This window comes from Penicillium griseofulvum (genome assembly GCF_001561935.1).
Source record: "Penicillium griseofulvum strain PG3 chromosome Unknown contig_84, whole genome shotgun sequence".
NCBI lineage: Eukaryota > Fungi > Ascomycota > Eurotiomycetes > Eurotiales > Aspergillaceae > Penicillium > Penicillium griseofulvum.
In genome coordinates this window covers 902,437-919,412 of record NW_024467475.1, presented here as the reverse complement: position 1 = coordinate 919,412, position 16,976 = coordinate 902,437, and the positions used below count along the sequence as shown (strand labels likewise).

At 48.1% G+C, this 16,976-nt stretch overlaps 8 protein-coding genes across 8 annotated transcripts; 4 read left to right on the top strand and 4 right to left on the bottom strand.

Moving 5' to 3' along the window:
• Window positions 1-563: 563 nt before the first annotated feature.
• Window positions 564-1,769, bottom strand: PGRI_048920 (uncharacterized protein; the record flags this gene model as incomplete). Its single annotated transcript, XM_040792605.1, has 1 exon — window positions 564-1,769. The coding sequence occupies one exon, from the start codon at window positions 1,767-1,769 to the stop codon at window positions 564-566; it is 1,206 nt and encodes a 401-aa protein (XP_040644572.1).
• Window positions 1,770-2,994: 1,225 nt separating this feature from the next.
• PGRI_048910 (SRPBCC domain-containing protein) lies at window positions 2,995-3,678 on the top strand (the record flags this gene model as incomplete). The annotated part of the gene is made up of 1 exon (XM_040792604.1): window positions 2,995-3,678. One exon carries the CDS (start codon window positions 2,995-2,997, stop codon window positions 3,676-3,678), a length of 684 nt encoding a protein of 227 aa, XP_040644571.1.
• A 277-nt stretch (window positions 3,679-3,955) lies between these two features.
• On the bottom strand, window positions 3,956-5,122 carry PGRI_048900 (protein kinase domain-containing protein; the record flags this gene model as incomplete). The annotated part of the gene is made up of 1 exon (XM_040792603.1): window positions 3,956-5,122. One exon carries the CDS (start codon window positions 5,120-5,122, stop codon window positions 3,956-3,958), a length of 1,167 nt encoding a protein of 388 aa, XP_040644570.1.
• A 754-nt stretch (window positions 5,123-5,876) lies between these two features.
• PGRI_048890 (uncharacterized protein) lies at window positions 5,877-7,762 on the bottom strand (the record flags this gene model as incomplete). Its single annotated transcript, XM_040792602.1, has 2 exons — window positions 5,877-7,591; window positions 7,639-7,762. 2 exons carry the CDS (start codon window positions 7,760-7,762, stop codon window positions 5,877-5,879), a joined length of 1,839 nt encoding a protein of 612 aa, XP_040644569.1.
• Window positions 7,763-8,100: 338 nt separating this feature from the next.
• On the top strand, window positions 8,101-9,764 carry PGRI_048880 (putative endosome-associated ubiquitin isopeptidase (AmsH); the record flags this gene model as incomplete). The annotated part of the gene is made up of 2 exons (XM_040792601.1): window positions 8,101-8,241; window positions 8,304-9,764. The coding sequence occupies 2 exons, from the start codon at window positions 8,101-8,103 to the stop codon at window positions 9,762-9,764; spliced, it is 1,602 nt and encodes a 533-aa protein (XP_040644568.1).
• A 501-nt stretch (window positions 9,765-10,265) lies between these two features.
• Window positions 10,266-11,430, top strand: PGRI_048870 (putative oxidative stress response protein Oxr1; the record flags this gene model as incomplete). The annotated part of the gene is made up of 2 exons (XM_040792600.1): window positions 10,266-11,230; window positions 11,286-11,430. 2 exons carry the CDS (start codon window positions 10,266-10,268, stop codon window positions 11,428-11,430), a joined length of 1,110 nt encoding a protein of 369 aa, XP_040644567.1.
• Window positions 11,431-12,683: 1,253 nt separating this feature from the next.
• PGRI_048860 (MFS transporter) lies at window positions 12,684-14,307 on the top strand (the record flags this gene model as incomplete). Its single annotated transcript, XM_040792599.1, has 4 exons — window positions 12,684-12,856; window positions 12,916-13,294; window positions 13,353-13,430; window positions 13,495-14,307. The coding sequence occupies 4 exons, from the start codon at window positions 12,684-12,686 to the stop codon at window positions 14,305-14,307; spliced, it is 1,443 nt and encodes a 480-aa protein (XP_040644566.1).
• Window positions 14,308-14,940: 633 nt separating this feature from the next.
• On the bottom strand, window positions 14,941-16,954 carry PGRI_048850 (fungal specific transcription factor domain-containing protein; the record flags this gene model as incomplete). The annotated part of the gene is made up of 4 exons (XM_040792598.1): window positions 14,941-15,083; window positions 15,191-16,475; window positions 16,534-16,565; window positions 16,624-16,954. The coding sequence occupies 4 exons, from the start codon at window positions 16,952-16,954 to the stop codon at window positions 14,941-14,943; spliced, it is 1,791 nt and encodes a 596-aa protein (XP_040644565.1).
• Window positions 16,955-16,976: the final 22 nt, after the last annotated feature.

The following is a 16,976-nucleotide window of genomic DNA, read 5'->3' as shown; positions in this document are numbered from 1 at the left end:
AAGAGTCTGCATTTTATTCAAAGACCTTGGAAAGGTGGAATAATTGGTTTCAATTCTGGTTGGTTTCAATGAGTGAAGTACACACTTTTTGCGAAGGAAAGAAAGTGAGGGACAATATCGTCAACCGGAAGCCAGGTGAACATAACACAAGCAAACGAAAGACAAATTCAGTAACCGGAAACCAGTCGTTAATAGCAAATGGAAATGACAGCCAGCCCAACAAAAAAAGGGGGGAATGAGAGACACAGTGGTCAACATCATATCCCGATAGCCAGTTGGAAATCGAAATGACTAAACGAAAACAAAAGCTCGCCAAGCAAGAATTAAAAAAAGCAACATGAAGGGAATGAGAGACGAATCCACCAGGAAACGCAAAAAAGGTAAGCTGTCGAAAGCACGAATTGAAGAACCAACGACATAGCCAGACCCAGAAAAAACAAGATGGAAAAGAAGGACATCTATCTATAAACCAAACCCAGTTAAAACGGACTTTTGTGAGTAATACCAACAACCAAGACAGTGATACAGTTTCACAATGTCTTGTGCAGACCACTCTTCACAACTTAGTGCTTGCACATACCCGGGCTCCAATTGGGAATCCGCATCATGTTTCGATAAGGTTGCTTGCCCCGGTCAGATTGCTTCCTGCGTTGCATCATGCGCTCGCGACGATCTCGTCTCTTGGTGGCGGAATTCGGTTGCTCGGGCTTCGTCTTCAGCGCCTCTACTGAGACAGCCGACTGGGCTTTGCGGGATTTCCTTTCTTCCGCGCGTCGACGGCGTAGTATAACCTTTCGATGACGCTTCGAGAGAATACGGATAAAGGAAATCTTTGAAACCTTCGAAACCTTCGAGACTTTCGAAATCTTTGAAATCCTTGAGCCTGAGACTTGAGAGAGATTCGTTGCTTCCGCAACACTGATGCTGGCGTGCAAACTGCTTTCACGAGAGAGCTTTCTTCTTCGCATCCTCCTCATTTGCTCGATGGCAGCAACCGTGAGAGATCGAGTGGACGCAACGCTGCCACTTTGCATTGATACAACGCTTTCGTTTCGCAAGGATTCAACGCGCTTGGGCTTGCCAAACGATCCAGGATCATGTGCATGTGGACAAGGGGTATCTGGCCTGCGGGAGTTCGCCGAGCTGCCAGCGGACAGAGAAGGGCTGCCAATGCCGACTGCACCAAAGATTTGAGGAGGAATTGAGTTCTCAATGCTCATACGTCGTTTTGGCCCAACAGGGTCTTGAGAAATATCCGGATACGGCGAGTTCATGTCGACCACACACATGCCAACAAAAGGAGTCTGGAGCATCGCATTAAAAGGAGGCTGCTCCAAAAAACGCTCTGTGGAACTATGATGGAGCACCGTCGGCAAGGAAATAGCATCACTGTGGTAGGCGTTTGGCGAGAAGTGTGGCTCAGCACAATCTTTGGCCGAGGCGGCACGACTGGCGGCCACAGAAGAGGGTCCTCGTTCTGAGACACTCTGGTGGAGTGAGTCGACACGGTGCGAGCAGTGATGACAGAGAATGTCATATTCCCCTTCTCGTGGTATGAAGGTCATTGACGCCGGGTACATCCCCATATATATGTCCGGGGTCCAGTTGCAAACTTCTATCCAAGAAGGCAACTCGTCAAGTGGGATCAGAGGGGTCCAAAAGCCTCCAGGACGCAGGATGCAAAATCGAGGCCGTGGCCGGGCAATGATGGGAGGAGGGGTTTGATGAGAGGATTGGACAAAAATCGGAACTGGGCTAGTACGATGCATGTTGAAGAGACAGAAAGTGAAAATGAGTGTAGTGGAGCAATGAGTGCATAGATGAAAGAGTGTCGAATAAAAGAATGTATGCTTGATAGGGGAAGAGGAAGAAGAGGAAGAAGAGGGGAGGATGGAGTTTTGTTCACGGCAGTGCTGAGGAAGGTGCAGCACAGGAAGGAGCGAAGATGGAAAGAGCTAAGGACATTTTTGGTACTAAATGGATGAGAGAGATGGAGAGATGACCATTCAATGAATATCTTGGCTAATATGAATTTAGAATTATTCAGTTCATCTGATTTGTAGCTGGTATTGTTGTAGTTGCGCCTCTTCAAATAGCTTTGGTCCTCCAAATCCTGCAGTAACAAGGTTGTGCAGCTTGATGATTGTATCCGTATTTCCCTGGGTAAATTGAGATCCGCATAGAGAGTAATGTCCAAGGCATATTGCAACTGATCTTATACTATTTTGCAACTTAAAGCTAAACAGGTTGTTTTGTTATGGATATTCCATAGTTGAGGGTGCTAGCAGATATATGGGAATAAGTCCAAGGAAGTTTATCCAAAGCTTCATAGAGGATGATATATCTATACAAGACCTTGTCATTACTACTAGGCAACAAATATGCGACCTGCAAAAGGAAGATGAGCTCATCAAGGTGATGCATCTGTTTATAGATCTGTACGCTAGTCTGTACAGTATAGCACCGAATTAATTCTCTATATTCTGTTGAATCTGGGATCAATTTTGTACTCAACCGATTAACCGTGCATGCATGTGGCTGAGGACTTCATCATGCCCTTGCAGCTATAATAGCTACCGACTGTCTGTAATATACCAATAGTCTATAAGCTATAAATGCGGTGGTCTTCTACTAACTGCAGCCCAGGCTCTATTAACTAGGTGTGCTCGTCAATTTATCTACGCCTTGGTACTCAATTGATAATTTTCATGGGAATAACCACTAGATCCCCAGTTCAAGGTAGCTAATAACATCATTTACTAGCACCTCCATAAGTAGGGCTATTCTCTCACCTGACACAAGGTTTAGCTAGGCATACTTTGCCTTATCGCGTCTTATCGCGATCGGCCCGGATGCGCCCGTTCACGGGTGGACGACCCCGTACTTTCCAAGGTTATCTTTGCCTAGCGTTGTACAACTCCTCTAATACCTACCCACCTTCCTTTCCTCTTCACCTCCCCAATTCCAAACCTCCACCACCAAGCCCAATCCACCATGGCAACCATCGAAGACCCAACCAACGCCACGCGCCCAACCCCCAACATCCCTGTCGAGAAAGCAATCCTCCACATCGGCAGCTCAACCTTCATCACCGCCCCCCCTCAAAAAGTCTGGGACGCCCTAACAGACACTTCAACATGGCCAACCTGGAACAATTTCGTGCCACGCGTAACCATTCGCTCCCAGCCAACCCCCGACCCATCTCCATCCACCGCACCAGAACCAACACCAACGCCAGCGCCAGTGCCAGCATCAACATCCACACCCCAGTCAGCAGATACAAGCGCAACCCTGTCCCCAATCCTCCAAAAAGGAACAAAATTCACCATGCACGTTCGCATGAATCAAACCTCCACCAAACCCCAACCCTCAACAGATGTACATCTCATTATCAGCGAATGCAGTGCGCCGAACGCGGAGACCGGCGAGGGCGGCCGTATCGTTTGGATCGCTGACGCCGAAGCGCCGGGTGCGTTTGCACCGTCTCTTTTGCAGGCGGAGCGGGTGCATGAGTTTACTGCTGTTGAGGATGGGACGGTGGTGCGCAATTGGGAGGCGCAGGCTGGGTGGTTGGTCTACATGGTGCGGTGGATGTATGGGACTAAGCTGCAGGGATTCTTTGAGATGTGGGTTGCTGATTTGAAGGGGTTTGTCGAGGGTAGCAATGCTTCCTCTTGATTGCCTCAAATTGATGCGTGCACGTGGGTTTGTTTTGGGCGTTGGCGTTTGGTCAATGCTCGCTCTACTCGAGAATCACTACTCAGCTCCGAATTCACTACTCTATGAGATATTATTGAATGAAACACTGATATCCTCATGCCGCACCAGGTATTATTTATGATATATATTATGCTAATTCCGCGTATTCCCAATATACGCAAAACTCCATCTAAACAGGGTATATGGACAATGCAAAGAAAAACAACTAACCAAAGAGTCTCCAAAAATCCCAAAATCAACTCGACGCAAGCTCCACCCAATCCGTAGTCGCAATCCGCTGCGCAGGATCCTTAACGACAGCCGGCTTAACAATCCTCTCTACAAACCCATTCCTCGGAACCCGACTCCCACTCATCCCCGACCTCGTGAAATCAATAATCTGATGTCCAGCCCTAGCCATCTCCAACCTCAACCGATGGTTCATATTAGGATAAAGCAACAAATCTCCCGTCGCAGTCGCCAGCAGCGTCGCAGCAAGCGAGAAAACATCCGACGCAGGCGTCGGCGCGATCTCAGTTGACGTCAACGAAGCAAGCATTTCCGGCGCCGTAAACGGCGGCGTGAACGACGACATCGACGCGCGCGTCGTATCCGGCGCATCCGCATCAGTCGGCATATCGACCGTCGCAGAGAAATCCGCAAACAGAGGCTCGTAAGGGAAAACCGCTTCTTCTGTGTCGATGGATCGGAGGAGGATATTGTGTGGTTTGATATCGCCGTGCACGACGCCGGCGACTTGGTGCAGCCAGTTCAGACCGGCGATTAGCTTGCGCGCGAGATCTTCGTACGAGGCTGGACCTTGGACGGGCTCGAACATCGTTGCTGTTACCGGTTGGCGGGTGCGCGCGACCTTGGCTTGCTCTTCGATGTATGTTGCTAGGGAGTTTGGGACGGCGGCCATTACTAGTGCGCCGAGTTCGGGGTGGTAGCCGTGGAAGGGGACGATGTATTTCTCGTGGTCTTGGCTTTGGGTGAGGCGGGTTAGGGTGATTGCTTCGGCTTTGAGGACTGGGCGCGCGTCTCGGCGCAAGGGTGCTTTCACGGCTAGCACTTGCGATATTGTGGTTGGGGAACTTGGGGGTGTGCCTGGGATGTTTTTTTGGTGTGGCGATGAACGCGCTTTGTATACTATGCTCCAGACGCCGCGGCCGAATTCGTAGGAGCGGTTGTTCTCATCGTGACAGATTTCGAGGTCGTCGGTGAAGAGAAGAGTTCCGGCGTTGTCTTTCGAGATAGACGGCCCTGTTTTTGAGTCCTGCGATGGAGTTGATGTTGATGTTGGGCGCCTTTCCTTGGCTATAGGAGTCACAGGTGGTGTGAGACTCGCTGGGATTTGAGTAGATAGTGGTGGGTTATTGGCTTGGGCCGTCTGTAGCGACAATGGGAATGGGGGATTGACCATATTTTCAACACGCAATGTCGAATGCGCAATGGGGAGGGAGAAGCAGACAATGTCCTTATATAGTGCCGGAGAGTGAGATCGTTCTGATATCAGCGCCACCGGCAAAGTTCACGGCACCCACGGGTCTATAGATAGAAAATTTCAAGGAAGAAATATTATACAAAGAATAAGGAATCTCTCCAAGTAATAAAGCGAATAAAAAGCAAAGAAAAAAAACAACCCTGGCCCACTTCCGGTCTCGACCAAAAATGATAGAGAAAGATAAAAAGATCGACAGGTGACAGTAAAATACTACGGTGCCAGTGGACCGTAAATGCCGTGGAAATTAATCTTATTTTTTTATTATTACTAGTAGTATAGACTAAATAGTATTAAGGTGTTATTTTATTACTAGACTAAATAGTCTATCTAACTAGGGCTAGACGAACTCGTAAATACTTCAAAATGTCAAATCTACTCCGCATGCATCTAACGGCTGTCAATTTATTTTTAGTTTATCTTTTTATATATTTATATATTTTTATCTTTATATCTTTTTATATCATTTATATCTCATATTATCTACAAGATTGTAATATGGATACAATTAATAATACTCCGTATACTATATATGACTCAACTTACCATCCAATCCTTCAGCCTCGTGCCCCCCATGTAACCCTAAAATACCCCGACATTATCTTTTATGAAAATAATATAAATAATATACATCCGATACAAATACATATATGTACATATACAAATATTATATACACTATCTCATCCTCATTTTAACCGCATCATCACCTAGTTGGGCCTGAGTCACAGACGCACCCAAAACTCGACTGAAAGTGATGACATCGAGCTTCTCCGGAAGCCTTTCATATTTGGTCGCAATATCCAACAAGGTTTCCGTAGAAAGAAGGCGCATTCGAACACCACTCAAATCATAGTCTACGTTCTCCTGGTACGTGGAAACCGGGTCCGTGGTCGAATCCGGCAAGGGCATCGGCCCATACCCAGCCTTGAGTCGTTTTCCAGCAAATGTCGCAAGGGCCGGGATATCCTTCACATGATCATTGATGCTCTCTAGTGGGAAAAGTGTTTGGAGAAGCTCGGCGACCGTCATTTTACCTCGGAAGCCCACACATCCTAGCAGTACAAGATACCGTTGGAGGATTGCTTTGACCATCTCGCTCGGTAGGTCAAAGACCTTCTTTAGAGCGGGCGGGTTGGAGTTTGCTTCGAAATACATGAGTCCGATCGGGTCTCCACGAGGATAAGTCTCATCGGGGTGGATGTATAAGGGTTCGAATGCTCGTCGGTCATGTGTCAAGATTGCATCGTCGAAGTTGTTGGAGATTCTAGTCAACCGGGCATCATCGGTTGTATGTGCCTCTTTTTCCAACATTGTGAAGTGAATGCTTGAGACGTAATCGGTATAACTCGAGTGGAGAGATGCTATTTGATCTTCCAGAGCCTTTAGTCTCTCAACTGTTTCCTTGGGATCCGCAGCCGCACGTGAAAATGTCCGGGTCACTTCGTCAATTTGAAGTGTCATTTCGGCAAGCCTATGCCGGGTGTAACACGCCAAATTGTCCCTGGCAAGTTGCGTGTACGCTATTCCGCGCTTCTTGCACAGTTCCTTGCCTTTGGGATCTGTAGTTTCGTGGGCTGACTGAATACCCAACGCATCCGCTGCTGCGATGACTGAAAAAATTTTATCATGAAGAGGAGCAAACACCCGACGCTGATGTGGTACATCCTTTTTCGCACGGAGGGCAGCTTGTGGCACTTCCTTTAAAGGAGGAAGCTCTCTGGTGGGTGGTGTGATAATGCCATGTGCCGCAGCCCTTTCAGCCACACGTTTCCGGTTGTTTTGTAAGGTATCGAAGCCACGCCATTGAGTAGAGCGTTCATGTTCGGCTGGACTAGCAAGCTCTATGTTGTGCAAGCCTATGGTCTCCGCCAATATGCCAGTTCGTGAGCGCTCTTGAACGGATCGCGGTAACATCCCCGAGACTTCACTAAAGGGCATTGTGGCAAGGACTCGTACAGCCCCGTATAAATTCAGATCATTTTGGGTTATGCAGGCATTCATGAAGTTGAGAAACCAGCGGCCAGGTCTGAAATGATCCGTCGCACTGACAGATTCGGGGAGATTAGCCAGGACAAGGAGTGTATCGTTTTTTGGTATAATTCCGGACTCTCGGTTTTGAGGGCCTTGTTCTGGCAAATGGTCCTCGAAGAAACTAGACCAATCCTTTTTCCCATATATGCTCTCATTGACGATCTTATAACACGACTTGCTCTCGGTGAGCTCCGTAAGTAAAGGGTGGAAGTGACGATTTGGTTCAACAAGAACATGGCGACGTGGTTGAAGAAGGTCATTCAATTTAGATGACAAAAGACCACATCCAGGCCAGAGGTCCAGAATGTCTACCGGTTGGTTTCGGCGAAGGTATGGCTCTACGCGCACGAGAACATTATCTGTAAAGTTAGCGCATTTGTATGTCTTAGTGAGGTTCAAGACTTACCTAGTAGGTCTTCACTCACATACTGTGGTCGAGGCTTAACTTTCCCGCGGTGTTTCTTGAGTATTGGGTGAAGCTTCGTCGTCATTGGAAACCGCGCCAGCGGTGTTCGTGTTGTCATTTTCATTATTGAAGATCTGGCAAATGCCAAGTATTTTAATTATGACATTGGTATAGAGAACGATAGAGAATAGTATCAATTGAAGGAGATAATGTGAGAGTAGAATTTGTTTTTTTTTTTTTTTTGACGAAGAGCGGAGAGCGGAGAGCTTGATCTCTCCAGGGCTCTCTCCGCTCTCATCCCACCTCTCTCCCCTCACCAGCTTTATCTCCCAGCATCGCATAGATGCGGCTCCAACAATTACTGGTCTTTCCATGTTTCGGAGAGATACATACCATCTCACTATGCTCTTTGATGTTTGACGCCTAAATTCATCTTGGCTTCCTACTCTACCACCTTTCGCCATGGCTTCTACGATGGGAGGCACCGGCGGTACTCCTCCTCAAAGTGTTGAGCATATCACACGGATAGCACAGAATTACGAGTACAACTCTTCTGTTCCATTGCGATATTGGCTGAGGACCGCCGCGACGCTTTTACGTGAGGTTGGTTATGCCTGTTGCCTACACCTCGACCACTACTTCAGACACTAACTTTTCTTTGCTAGGCCCACATATACGAACGCGAAGGACACGATGAGCAAGCCTATCTTATTCTATTTCGACATGCTCAGTTGATACTCGTCCATCTCTCGAAGCATCCCGATACCAAAAAGAACGCGGAGGATCGCAAGGCCTTAGTGGCAGCTGAGAAAGAGGTTGAAAAAAACCTAAGCAAGCTGGAAGTTCTGAGACCGCGCATCAATAAGCGATATGAGCGTTACACTCAGTTGATGCGGGAGCGTGAATCCCGGAAACAGCCCTCACGAGCCAAAATCGTCGCCGAACCACGAGAACAAGTCTCGGATCCTGCTCTCTCTGGTGTGGCAGAACCTTTAGAAGCCGGGGCGAATCGAGATCTTGCAGTGCAGTTAGCCCAATCAGAGCTCAATCGCCGAGCCACCGTCCGAGGCTCAAAGAGTTTTTCTGGGCCATCTGCCGAAGAGCTGGAAACTCGTCGCGCAGCTGGGGTATGGGGAGACTGGGACTATTCTATGAAATCGGATCCTCGCTCTGACGATGACTTCAATGGACGTGCTCAGAACATCAGATCCGATTTCGATGACACAAATCAACCTTATGAGTCCGAAGTTCCTTCAGTTACGTACAAGTATCCAACTGTGCCACGCCAGAAGCCTCTGGAGCCCACTGTGTCTTCAGGTCAATTTGCTATCCTCGACAAGAACGCTGAACGCCAAGCGCCCCCGATATTGCCTCCAAAGGAGCACCTTGAGCCCAGCCGGGCATCTATTGTCGGTGATTCTGGGACAGCTGGACCACCCGCGCGGCCGGCGAAGGTATCACCAGCTCCGGCGCTACCTGCGAAGATCCAACCTTCCGAAGCAACTACGCGTTCAGATCTCGATCCCTCGAGTTACACCTTCAAACCCTCAGCCTATCTCGAAAATGGCACTCCACTGCGCTCGGTATTTTTGCCAGCGAACCTCCGATCCCGCTTCTTATCTCTGGCTGCTTCTAACACCCGCGCCAACCTTGAAACATGCGGTATTTTGTGTGGTACCCTTGTTTCCAACGCCCTCTTCATATCCAAACTGGTCATTCCCGAGCAGACATCAACATCAGATACCTGCGAAACAGTTAACGAATCTGCTCTTTTCGATTACTGCGATTCCGAGGATTTGATGACGCTTGGCTGGATCCACACCCATCCGTCACAGACCTGTTTCATGAGCTCCCGTGATCTACACACGCATTGTGGTTACCAAGTGATGCTGCCCGAGAGCATTGCCATCGTATGCGCTCCGAGCAAAACACCCGATTGGGGCGTATTCCGACTGACTGATCCTCCGGGTCTAAAGACTGTTCTGAACTGCCACCAGACTGGTTTATTCCACCCACATGCCGAGGAGAATATCTACACTGGGGCCTTGCGACCAGGACATGTCTTCGAAGTCAGTGGGTTAGACTTTGAGACAGTGGACCTTCGTCCTGACGCCTTGAAGAACTAATTGCTTTGCGTTTGTATTGTTCGATACATCCTAAGATACCATCTTCGTCTGCATTGATCTCGCTTTTTGGTGTGATATTTCATATCAATAAGTCTTTTTTTCCTTCTTCTCTAGAAGAGCGACATTGCCAATTATGTCAATAGTGTTGAATTCTACTTTCTACTACTTACATTCTAATTGGAATATGTTCTTTGTGTTAAAGATATAAGCATGTAGCATATTATACTTAGATCTATAGCAAAGTTCAGCCTTATTCTGACAAGCAATTATCATTTTAGCAACATTTGAAGTGTATAACTATTTAGCAAGGCAATTGATAATTATTTGATGTGAATCCCATAAAAGAGCCAAGAACTCATGTAACATAACGCCCTACAAGGCCACTTCCAAGAATATTTCCCCACATGATAAGCGATAGCCGTCTCAACTTCCACTCCGCATTCGTACTTCGTACTTCATCTACCTTACAACCTCATCGTCAATTGATTTTAAATTGCTCGCATGTCGTCCGCGTCACAAGAAAATATCGCCCCCGACACCCCCACCTCCTCCACCCCATCATCCCAGACCTCCACTCAAAAACCATACCAATCCGCCGCCTCCTACTTCTCCTACCCAGTGAGCCACGTCGTCTCAGGGCTCTACCGCCGCATAACAGACCCAGACATAACCAAAGACATGCCCTCCGTTATGCCCTGGTCTCGTTCCTCCTCATCCGAAGTGTTCACACCACGCCGAACAGCCTCACCCTTCCAACCACCACCACTCACACCCCTCAACTTGGAGATTCCGGCAGCACACCTCCTCCAGCAACAACTCCTGACTCGCGCCCTAGCAGAAGAAATCAGACTGCTAGTGCCACCCCGCCTCCAACTCGCCGAAACCTGGCGTCTAGCCTACAGCCTCGACCGCGACGGCGCCTCCCTTTCCACCCTCTACGAGAACTGCGCCGAGTTCTCCCACCGCAGCCCGCGGGCGGGCTACGTCCTCGTCGTCCGCGACTCCTCCCCCTACAGCTCCGTCTTCGGCGCCTACATGACAGACGCCCCACACCCAGAATCGCAGTTCTTCGGCACAGGCGAGTGCTTCCTCTGGCGCGCCAGCGTGCTCCCACCACCGGCAAGCTTCGAAGGACCCCAGTCTGAGGAAGCTCTCGAGCGTGCTGGGCTCCCTCCTCCACCCTCTGCGGATACCACTACCGCTGCCCGATGGAGTACCTTCCGCAATGACAAGTCGAAACCAGCGCAGGCGGAATCACCGGCTCATAATCTCAATATGAATATTAAAACCAATCTCGCGGCTGCTAGTGGTGGTGTTCTGGCGCCGCCATCGCCTTCTTCCATCCATACCCCTTCCCGGAGCGGGGCGAGTACCCCCGAACGCATTCGCTTCAAGGCTTTCCCATATAGTGGGGTTAATGATTATATGATCTTCTGTGAAACTGGATTTCTCAGTCTAGGAGGCGGGTAAGTGGTTTATTTTATTAAAGGGATTTTGTTCTTGGCTAATATATGTGAATAGTGACGGTCACTACGGGTTGTGGCTTGATAGCAGTCTTGAAAAGGGTGTTAGTGCATCCTGCCAGACATTTGGAAATGAGCCTCTTTCCGATGAAGGTGTCAAGTTTGATGTACTTGGGGTGGAGGTGTGGTATGTCGGTGCTTGAATCCCCGTTCATGTGTAGCCTGGCACCTTGCACTGGATGTATAAAGGGGCTGCATGTGTCAGTGAGGATATACGTAGGGGGATTTGTTTCGATATAAACAGGACCGACGGGATCGGACTTGGGCATTCGAGATAGAATACCTGAATACCTCAGGAAAATGGTCTTTGGTCTATCTACTTTAACTTAATGGCCTTTCAAATACCCAGGCGGCGATGTGCCGCTGGTCTCTCTGCATTGTTCTATTTGTCCTCTGCCTTAATTCAGTCCAAGTGTTGTTTTATCTAATGATCTATGAAAAGGGCATGCAGTTTTAAAAAACAATTTCCAACTAGAATATGAGGACTGTGGGATTGACGCCAAAAACGACCACTTCTAAGGCCAGAAACGGCTGCCTTTCTACCCGTAACTTTAGGCGTCTTGCCGCCCTTTAACCGCCCACTGCCCTGTAACACGACTTATTCTATACCCGGCCAGGGCACAAATGTGTCTTGGGGATGTATTTGGCGACGGGATTATCCCCCACCTATCACAACCGACAAATCTCGATGGGTGAACACCTCTGGCCCCAGCGGTGGATCGGACATCCGCTCCAACGTTGATTCAGACTGCACGCCTCAGATGAACGCTTGAAATAATCTGTTCGGAGATGGAGACAAAGCCGAGACTTGTTCCACTTTACCGCGGCCAATCTATTTGCATGTCATTCATCACACCCAACTGATGACTTTGGTCCAGGCATAGCATTGTGTCTAGTACCAAACCTGGCCATGGAGGGTCAGGATGAACAGGGATGGAATTCTGGATATCATATACGAAAAAGAATGAGAGCCCAATGTGTTAAAGGCGGAAGGATTTCAGGCTACTAAGCTAGTCGAAATAGTCTCTTAGCTGCTAAGCTTTGCATATATGTCGAATATCACGCGCCACACGACCATCCGACCATCCGACCATCCGATCCTCCATTGGTATATGTGGTACTCCGTACTCTGCTCCTCGTTGACCCCTGTGGCTTGCTACCGTCTTCGTTGGACAGTAGCGGTTATGGGTCGGTAGAATGGTCTACTGGATTTCCCCCAAACGCCCCCTACTCGGACGGTCCGCTTTAGCTATATGTAAAAAGCCAGACTAACTTCACCAGGAAGATGCTGGACCTCACTTATATGACACCAATTTCATCCCGCTGAGATTTATCTTCTCCTCTATCCCCAAATTTGACCCAACGCATTTCCTCAATTCTCTTGAATAGACTCGTGATGAGTACTACAGACAGAAAATTTGAAGGTCTGGGATTAGATCAGTCTAGCCAACTCGAAAAGCAAGATGCGCTTGACTGGGATGGTCCTGACGACCCTGCCAATCCGCTCAATTGGTCCCAGGCGAAGAAGAACATGCACGTCATTTTCGTGAGCGTCTTTACGCTCTATGCGTATGAATTCCTCTTTCTACCCAGAGAATTGGTTCGTGTTGGGCTCTAACATCCAGCAGAAATCTAGCAGCCACGATGTTTGCTCCTGGAGCAGAGCAATTGATATCTGAATTCCACATCACCAACTCAACCATTGAAGCCATGACAGTCAGTATCTACGTCTTAGGATTTGCCGTTGGCCCTTTAATCCTAGCACCCTTGTCGGAACTATATGGCCGTCTGGTTATATACCACATTTGCAATCTTTTCTACTTCGCATTTACCGCTGGTTGCGCGTTTAGCACGAATGTGTCCATGTTCCTCGTCTTCCGTTTCATCTGTGGTTGTGCGGCATCGGGACCCATGAGTATTGGTGGCGGAACAGTTGCAGATGTAACTTTGCCAGAGGAGAGGGGGAAGGCTATGGCCCTGTTTGCCGTGGGACCTCTATTAGGACCGGTACGTCTGCGCATATATTACCAACTGATGAGCAGTCAGATCTAACTTGCAAGCTCAGGTCATTGGGCCAGTTATTGGTGGCTTTGTGGCGGAAACGATTGGCTGGCGATGGACGTTCCGAATTATCTTAATCATGGTACGACAATGGAATGAGCTTATGAGATAAAATGGTCGGATCGAATCTAACACACGACTTACAGTCCGGCGTCTTCAGTATTATCTCTCTGATTTTTCTACGAGAAACGAACGCGAAGGTTCTACTGCAGCGAAAGGCAGCGAACATGCCCGAAAGATCAACCACAGTAGCGACTCCCTTGGACAGCGAGAGCCCGGGAAAGATGCTCCGTGGCGCCATCATAAGACCAGTCAAGATGTTGATATTCTCGCCGATTGTACTGCTAATCTCTTTATACAGCGGCACACTGTTCGGTGTTATTTTCCTTCTTTTCACCACCCTCCCGACCCTCTTCGAGTCACAATACCACTTCAAGGTCGGAGTTGCTGGTCTAGCCTATCTAGGTCTCGGACTAGGCATGATCATCGGTCTAGTACTGTTCGCCATTCTCAGTGATAAACTTCTCGGCCAGAAGCGAGGTGGTACAGTCAACCGGCCTGAAGAACGACTGATTCTCATGAAATGGTTTGCACCAATCACCCCGGTTGGATGTTTTATCTACGGATGGAGCGCATACTATCATGTCCACTGGATGGTTCCTATTGTGGGGACCTTTGTGATCGGACTTGGAGCTTTGTTCATCGTCATGCCAGCTCAGGTCTACTTGGTGGATTGCTTTGGGGCTGAAGCGGCGGCGTCGGCTTTGGCCGCGAATCTCGTTGTCCGAAGCCCCTTTGGAGCATTTCTTGCACTCGCTGCCTCGCCTTTGTATGGGAAGTTAGGTCTTGGGTGGGGAAATAGCGTCCTTGGCTTTATTTGTCTTGCATTCACCCCGGTACCTTGGCTGTTTTACCGCTATGGTGAATATTTACGTACTCGCTTCACCATCACACTTTGACAAGGTCGTTGAGCTTCGCTCCGAATCAGAGGTTTTTCTTTCCAGCCTCGGAACATGGCTTGAAGTTGTGAGGAAGAACGCACTGAGCAAGAGCAGTTTTATTGTACGGTCATTGAGCAGGACTTGCAATATGGACACATCGTGTTTGCGTTCGACCAAAGTCAAACTATCTCTGCTTTGCGAACAGCTGGTTTGTCTGGAGAAAGTCCTCAAATTGACGCTGCATATTTCCGGCGTTTGTGGGCCTAAGTGATGGAGGTCGGCTGATCAAGGAATCTTTGAAATATGTACATAGTATATAATTTCCATTTCTTATTGCGTACTTGCTTTTTGTAGTGAGAAGCCCATCAGAATCATTTAAAGATCGTTGCAGCCAGATATCTTGAAAAATTGATCCAAAACACAGTAAGTCATACCCAATGGAACTTTTTGCTGGTATTGAGAGCGACTCTGAACAAATGGCAATTTCACTACAATGCAGTCAGTTTTCAGCCCAGGGGCTCACTGGCACTCAAGGGTAGCTGACCAGTCAGGGGAATTGTCATTCTCGACTTGGCCAATTTTCTTGTGAGAAGAAAGGCTCATCTAGACAGAACGCTGTTAGCCTATCCATAAATACATGTTATCAAGAAACTAACTATCTGTTGTATACATGTCACGCAAGGCAAACTGATCCGGAGGAATGAAATTTGACAAAGACTCCATTGACTTTAGAATAGGCTCTGGGCATGGTTCCCTATCGGGAAAGAAAGGGAAAGTGAGGTTGAGGTCAGCCCCTAGGTTTACACAGCTCGTCAGTACAAGGGTCATCTCTTGAGACTGTCGAAAAACAAAAAAGTAGAAGTAAAAGAAAAGAAAAGAAAAACGACAGAGAAGAACGTACCGCTTTGATAGTTGAATGGGCCATCTGGTGTCATATAGAGCTGCGAGCCTTCCGACATGGCTTCACAACTACTCGAAAGGAAATCCTGTCTATTCCGAAGGACAACCTTTAAGACTTGTGCCGCTTTCTCAGCCTCAGCAGAAAAGCTCGAGCGAGCCCAAATGTCGTGCGATCGTTTTAATGCATCGTGAATGATTTCTGCATCCTCGACTAGACCATCGGGATTCAATTTCCTTTCCTGCTCCAAGTAATAACACAGAACACTGGCCGCTAACAGAAAATCATGGTTCACAAGTGACGAGACACGCCACCTTTCTTGGTACAACTGACAAAAAGGCTGCGTCTCCTCGTCCAGAATGCGTTGATATTCCAGTATATTCAACGCGGCATATATGCACATCTTGTGTGAATCACTGTATTGATCCCCTCGTTGCGAAAGGTATTTCCGATGTAGGATGATTTTGCCTTTCTGAAACATCAGCTCCAGAAACAGTTTCTGCATGATGACTTGTGGTGAGTCTGTGATGCAATGGGCTATTGAGGTCCATTTGAGACAAATGGGTATGGCGTCATGGGTCTCGTGTAATTTGGCATCTATCTTCATAATCTTGGAATATGTATATGTGTATTCTCGAATATCGGAGGCGCCGTCCAGAATAAGGCCAAGGGTAGACATAATCCGTGCTTTCGAGAGTCGATAAAGCATTGGTGTATGCTCTGTATCGGGTCGTGGGAGTGGAAGATCTCTGGTTTGCCGATTGAAATCGTTATCCAGGTAGTTCCGAGGTTCTGAGGTATCCGCCTGCCATGGTCTGATCAAACGGGGAAGACCCATTTGGGCTGATATTCCTACGTCCAATTCCATGATTGTAGCCCACACACGTCGTCTCATCTCGCCCGCGAACGGAGAGATGTCCTGGTCTCCAAAATGCTTTGGATCGCGATGAAACCCCATATGCATGGATAATTGGACAATGATACCTAAGAGTAACCAGGTTCCGAGCTGTGCATCCTTGTGGCTGAAATGCTCGCAGGTGAAGTACAGAATCAGCGTTTCGAGTACGTAAGGGCCGCCTGTGTGGTAGTCTCCGAGGATCAGGCATTGGACAATGTTTGCGCGGAAAGCTTCCACCATCGTTTGGGGTTCATGCTCTGCGGATACTATCGGATGAAGGCCAGATTCGAATCGAAATCTCTGAAACTGCGCGGCCAAGCACATGATAGAGTATAAGAGTCCTACCCATATTATTGGGGTATCGTCAGGATGTTCCCAAAATTGTTCATACTAGAAGGAATTGATATCAGAACCTCTTCGAAGAAATATTTTGAGAGAAAGAGCTTACTTCTTTGAGGAACTCGACACTGTGAAGAATAGCTATATGATGACTTTTAGCTAGCTGGTTTGAAATCAAAATGAGGGGTTCGGTATTTACCTGGAGACATGTCAAATGAGTTGAAATAGAATGACACCAGTCGGTCCACTTCAGGCTTTCCAGGGAGTGATGCCAAGAGCTGCTCCCTGGTTGTGTAATAAGGGCAGCCAAGGAGTAGCTGCGGGCCGACAGATGACACAGAAGACGTTGGACCGAAGGCAGGTCGGGCAGGTTCCCGTTCTTCGTACTCGAAATAATCCTTCAGTTCGGCGATTCCGTCCAGAACAGCCACCCAGTGGCTGCCATTGACATAGCTGGAACTCCCAACATTATTGAATTTTATGCTGCCATGATCCGATTGAGATGAGATCTCGTCTGCCCAGCTGTCCATTTCGTATGTTGGACAGGTCGCT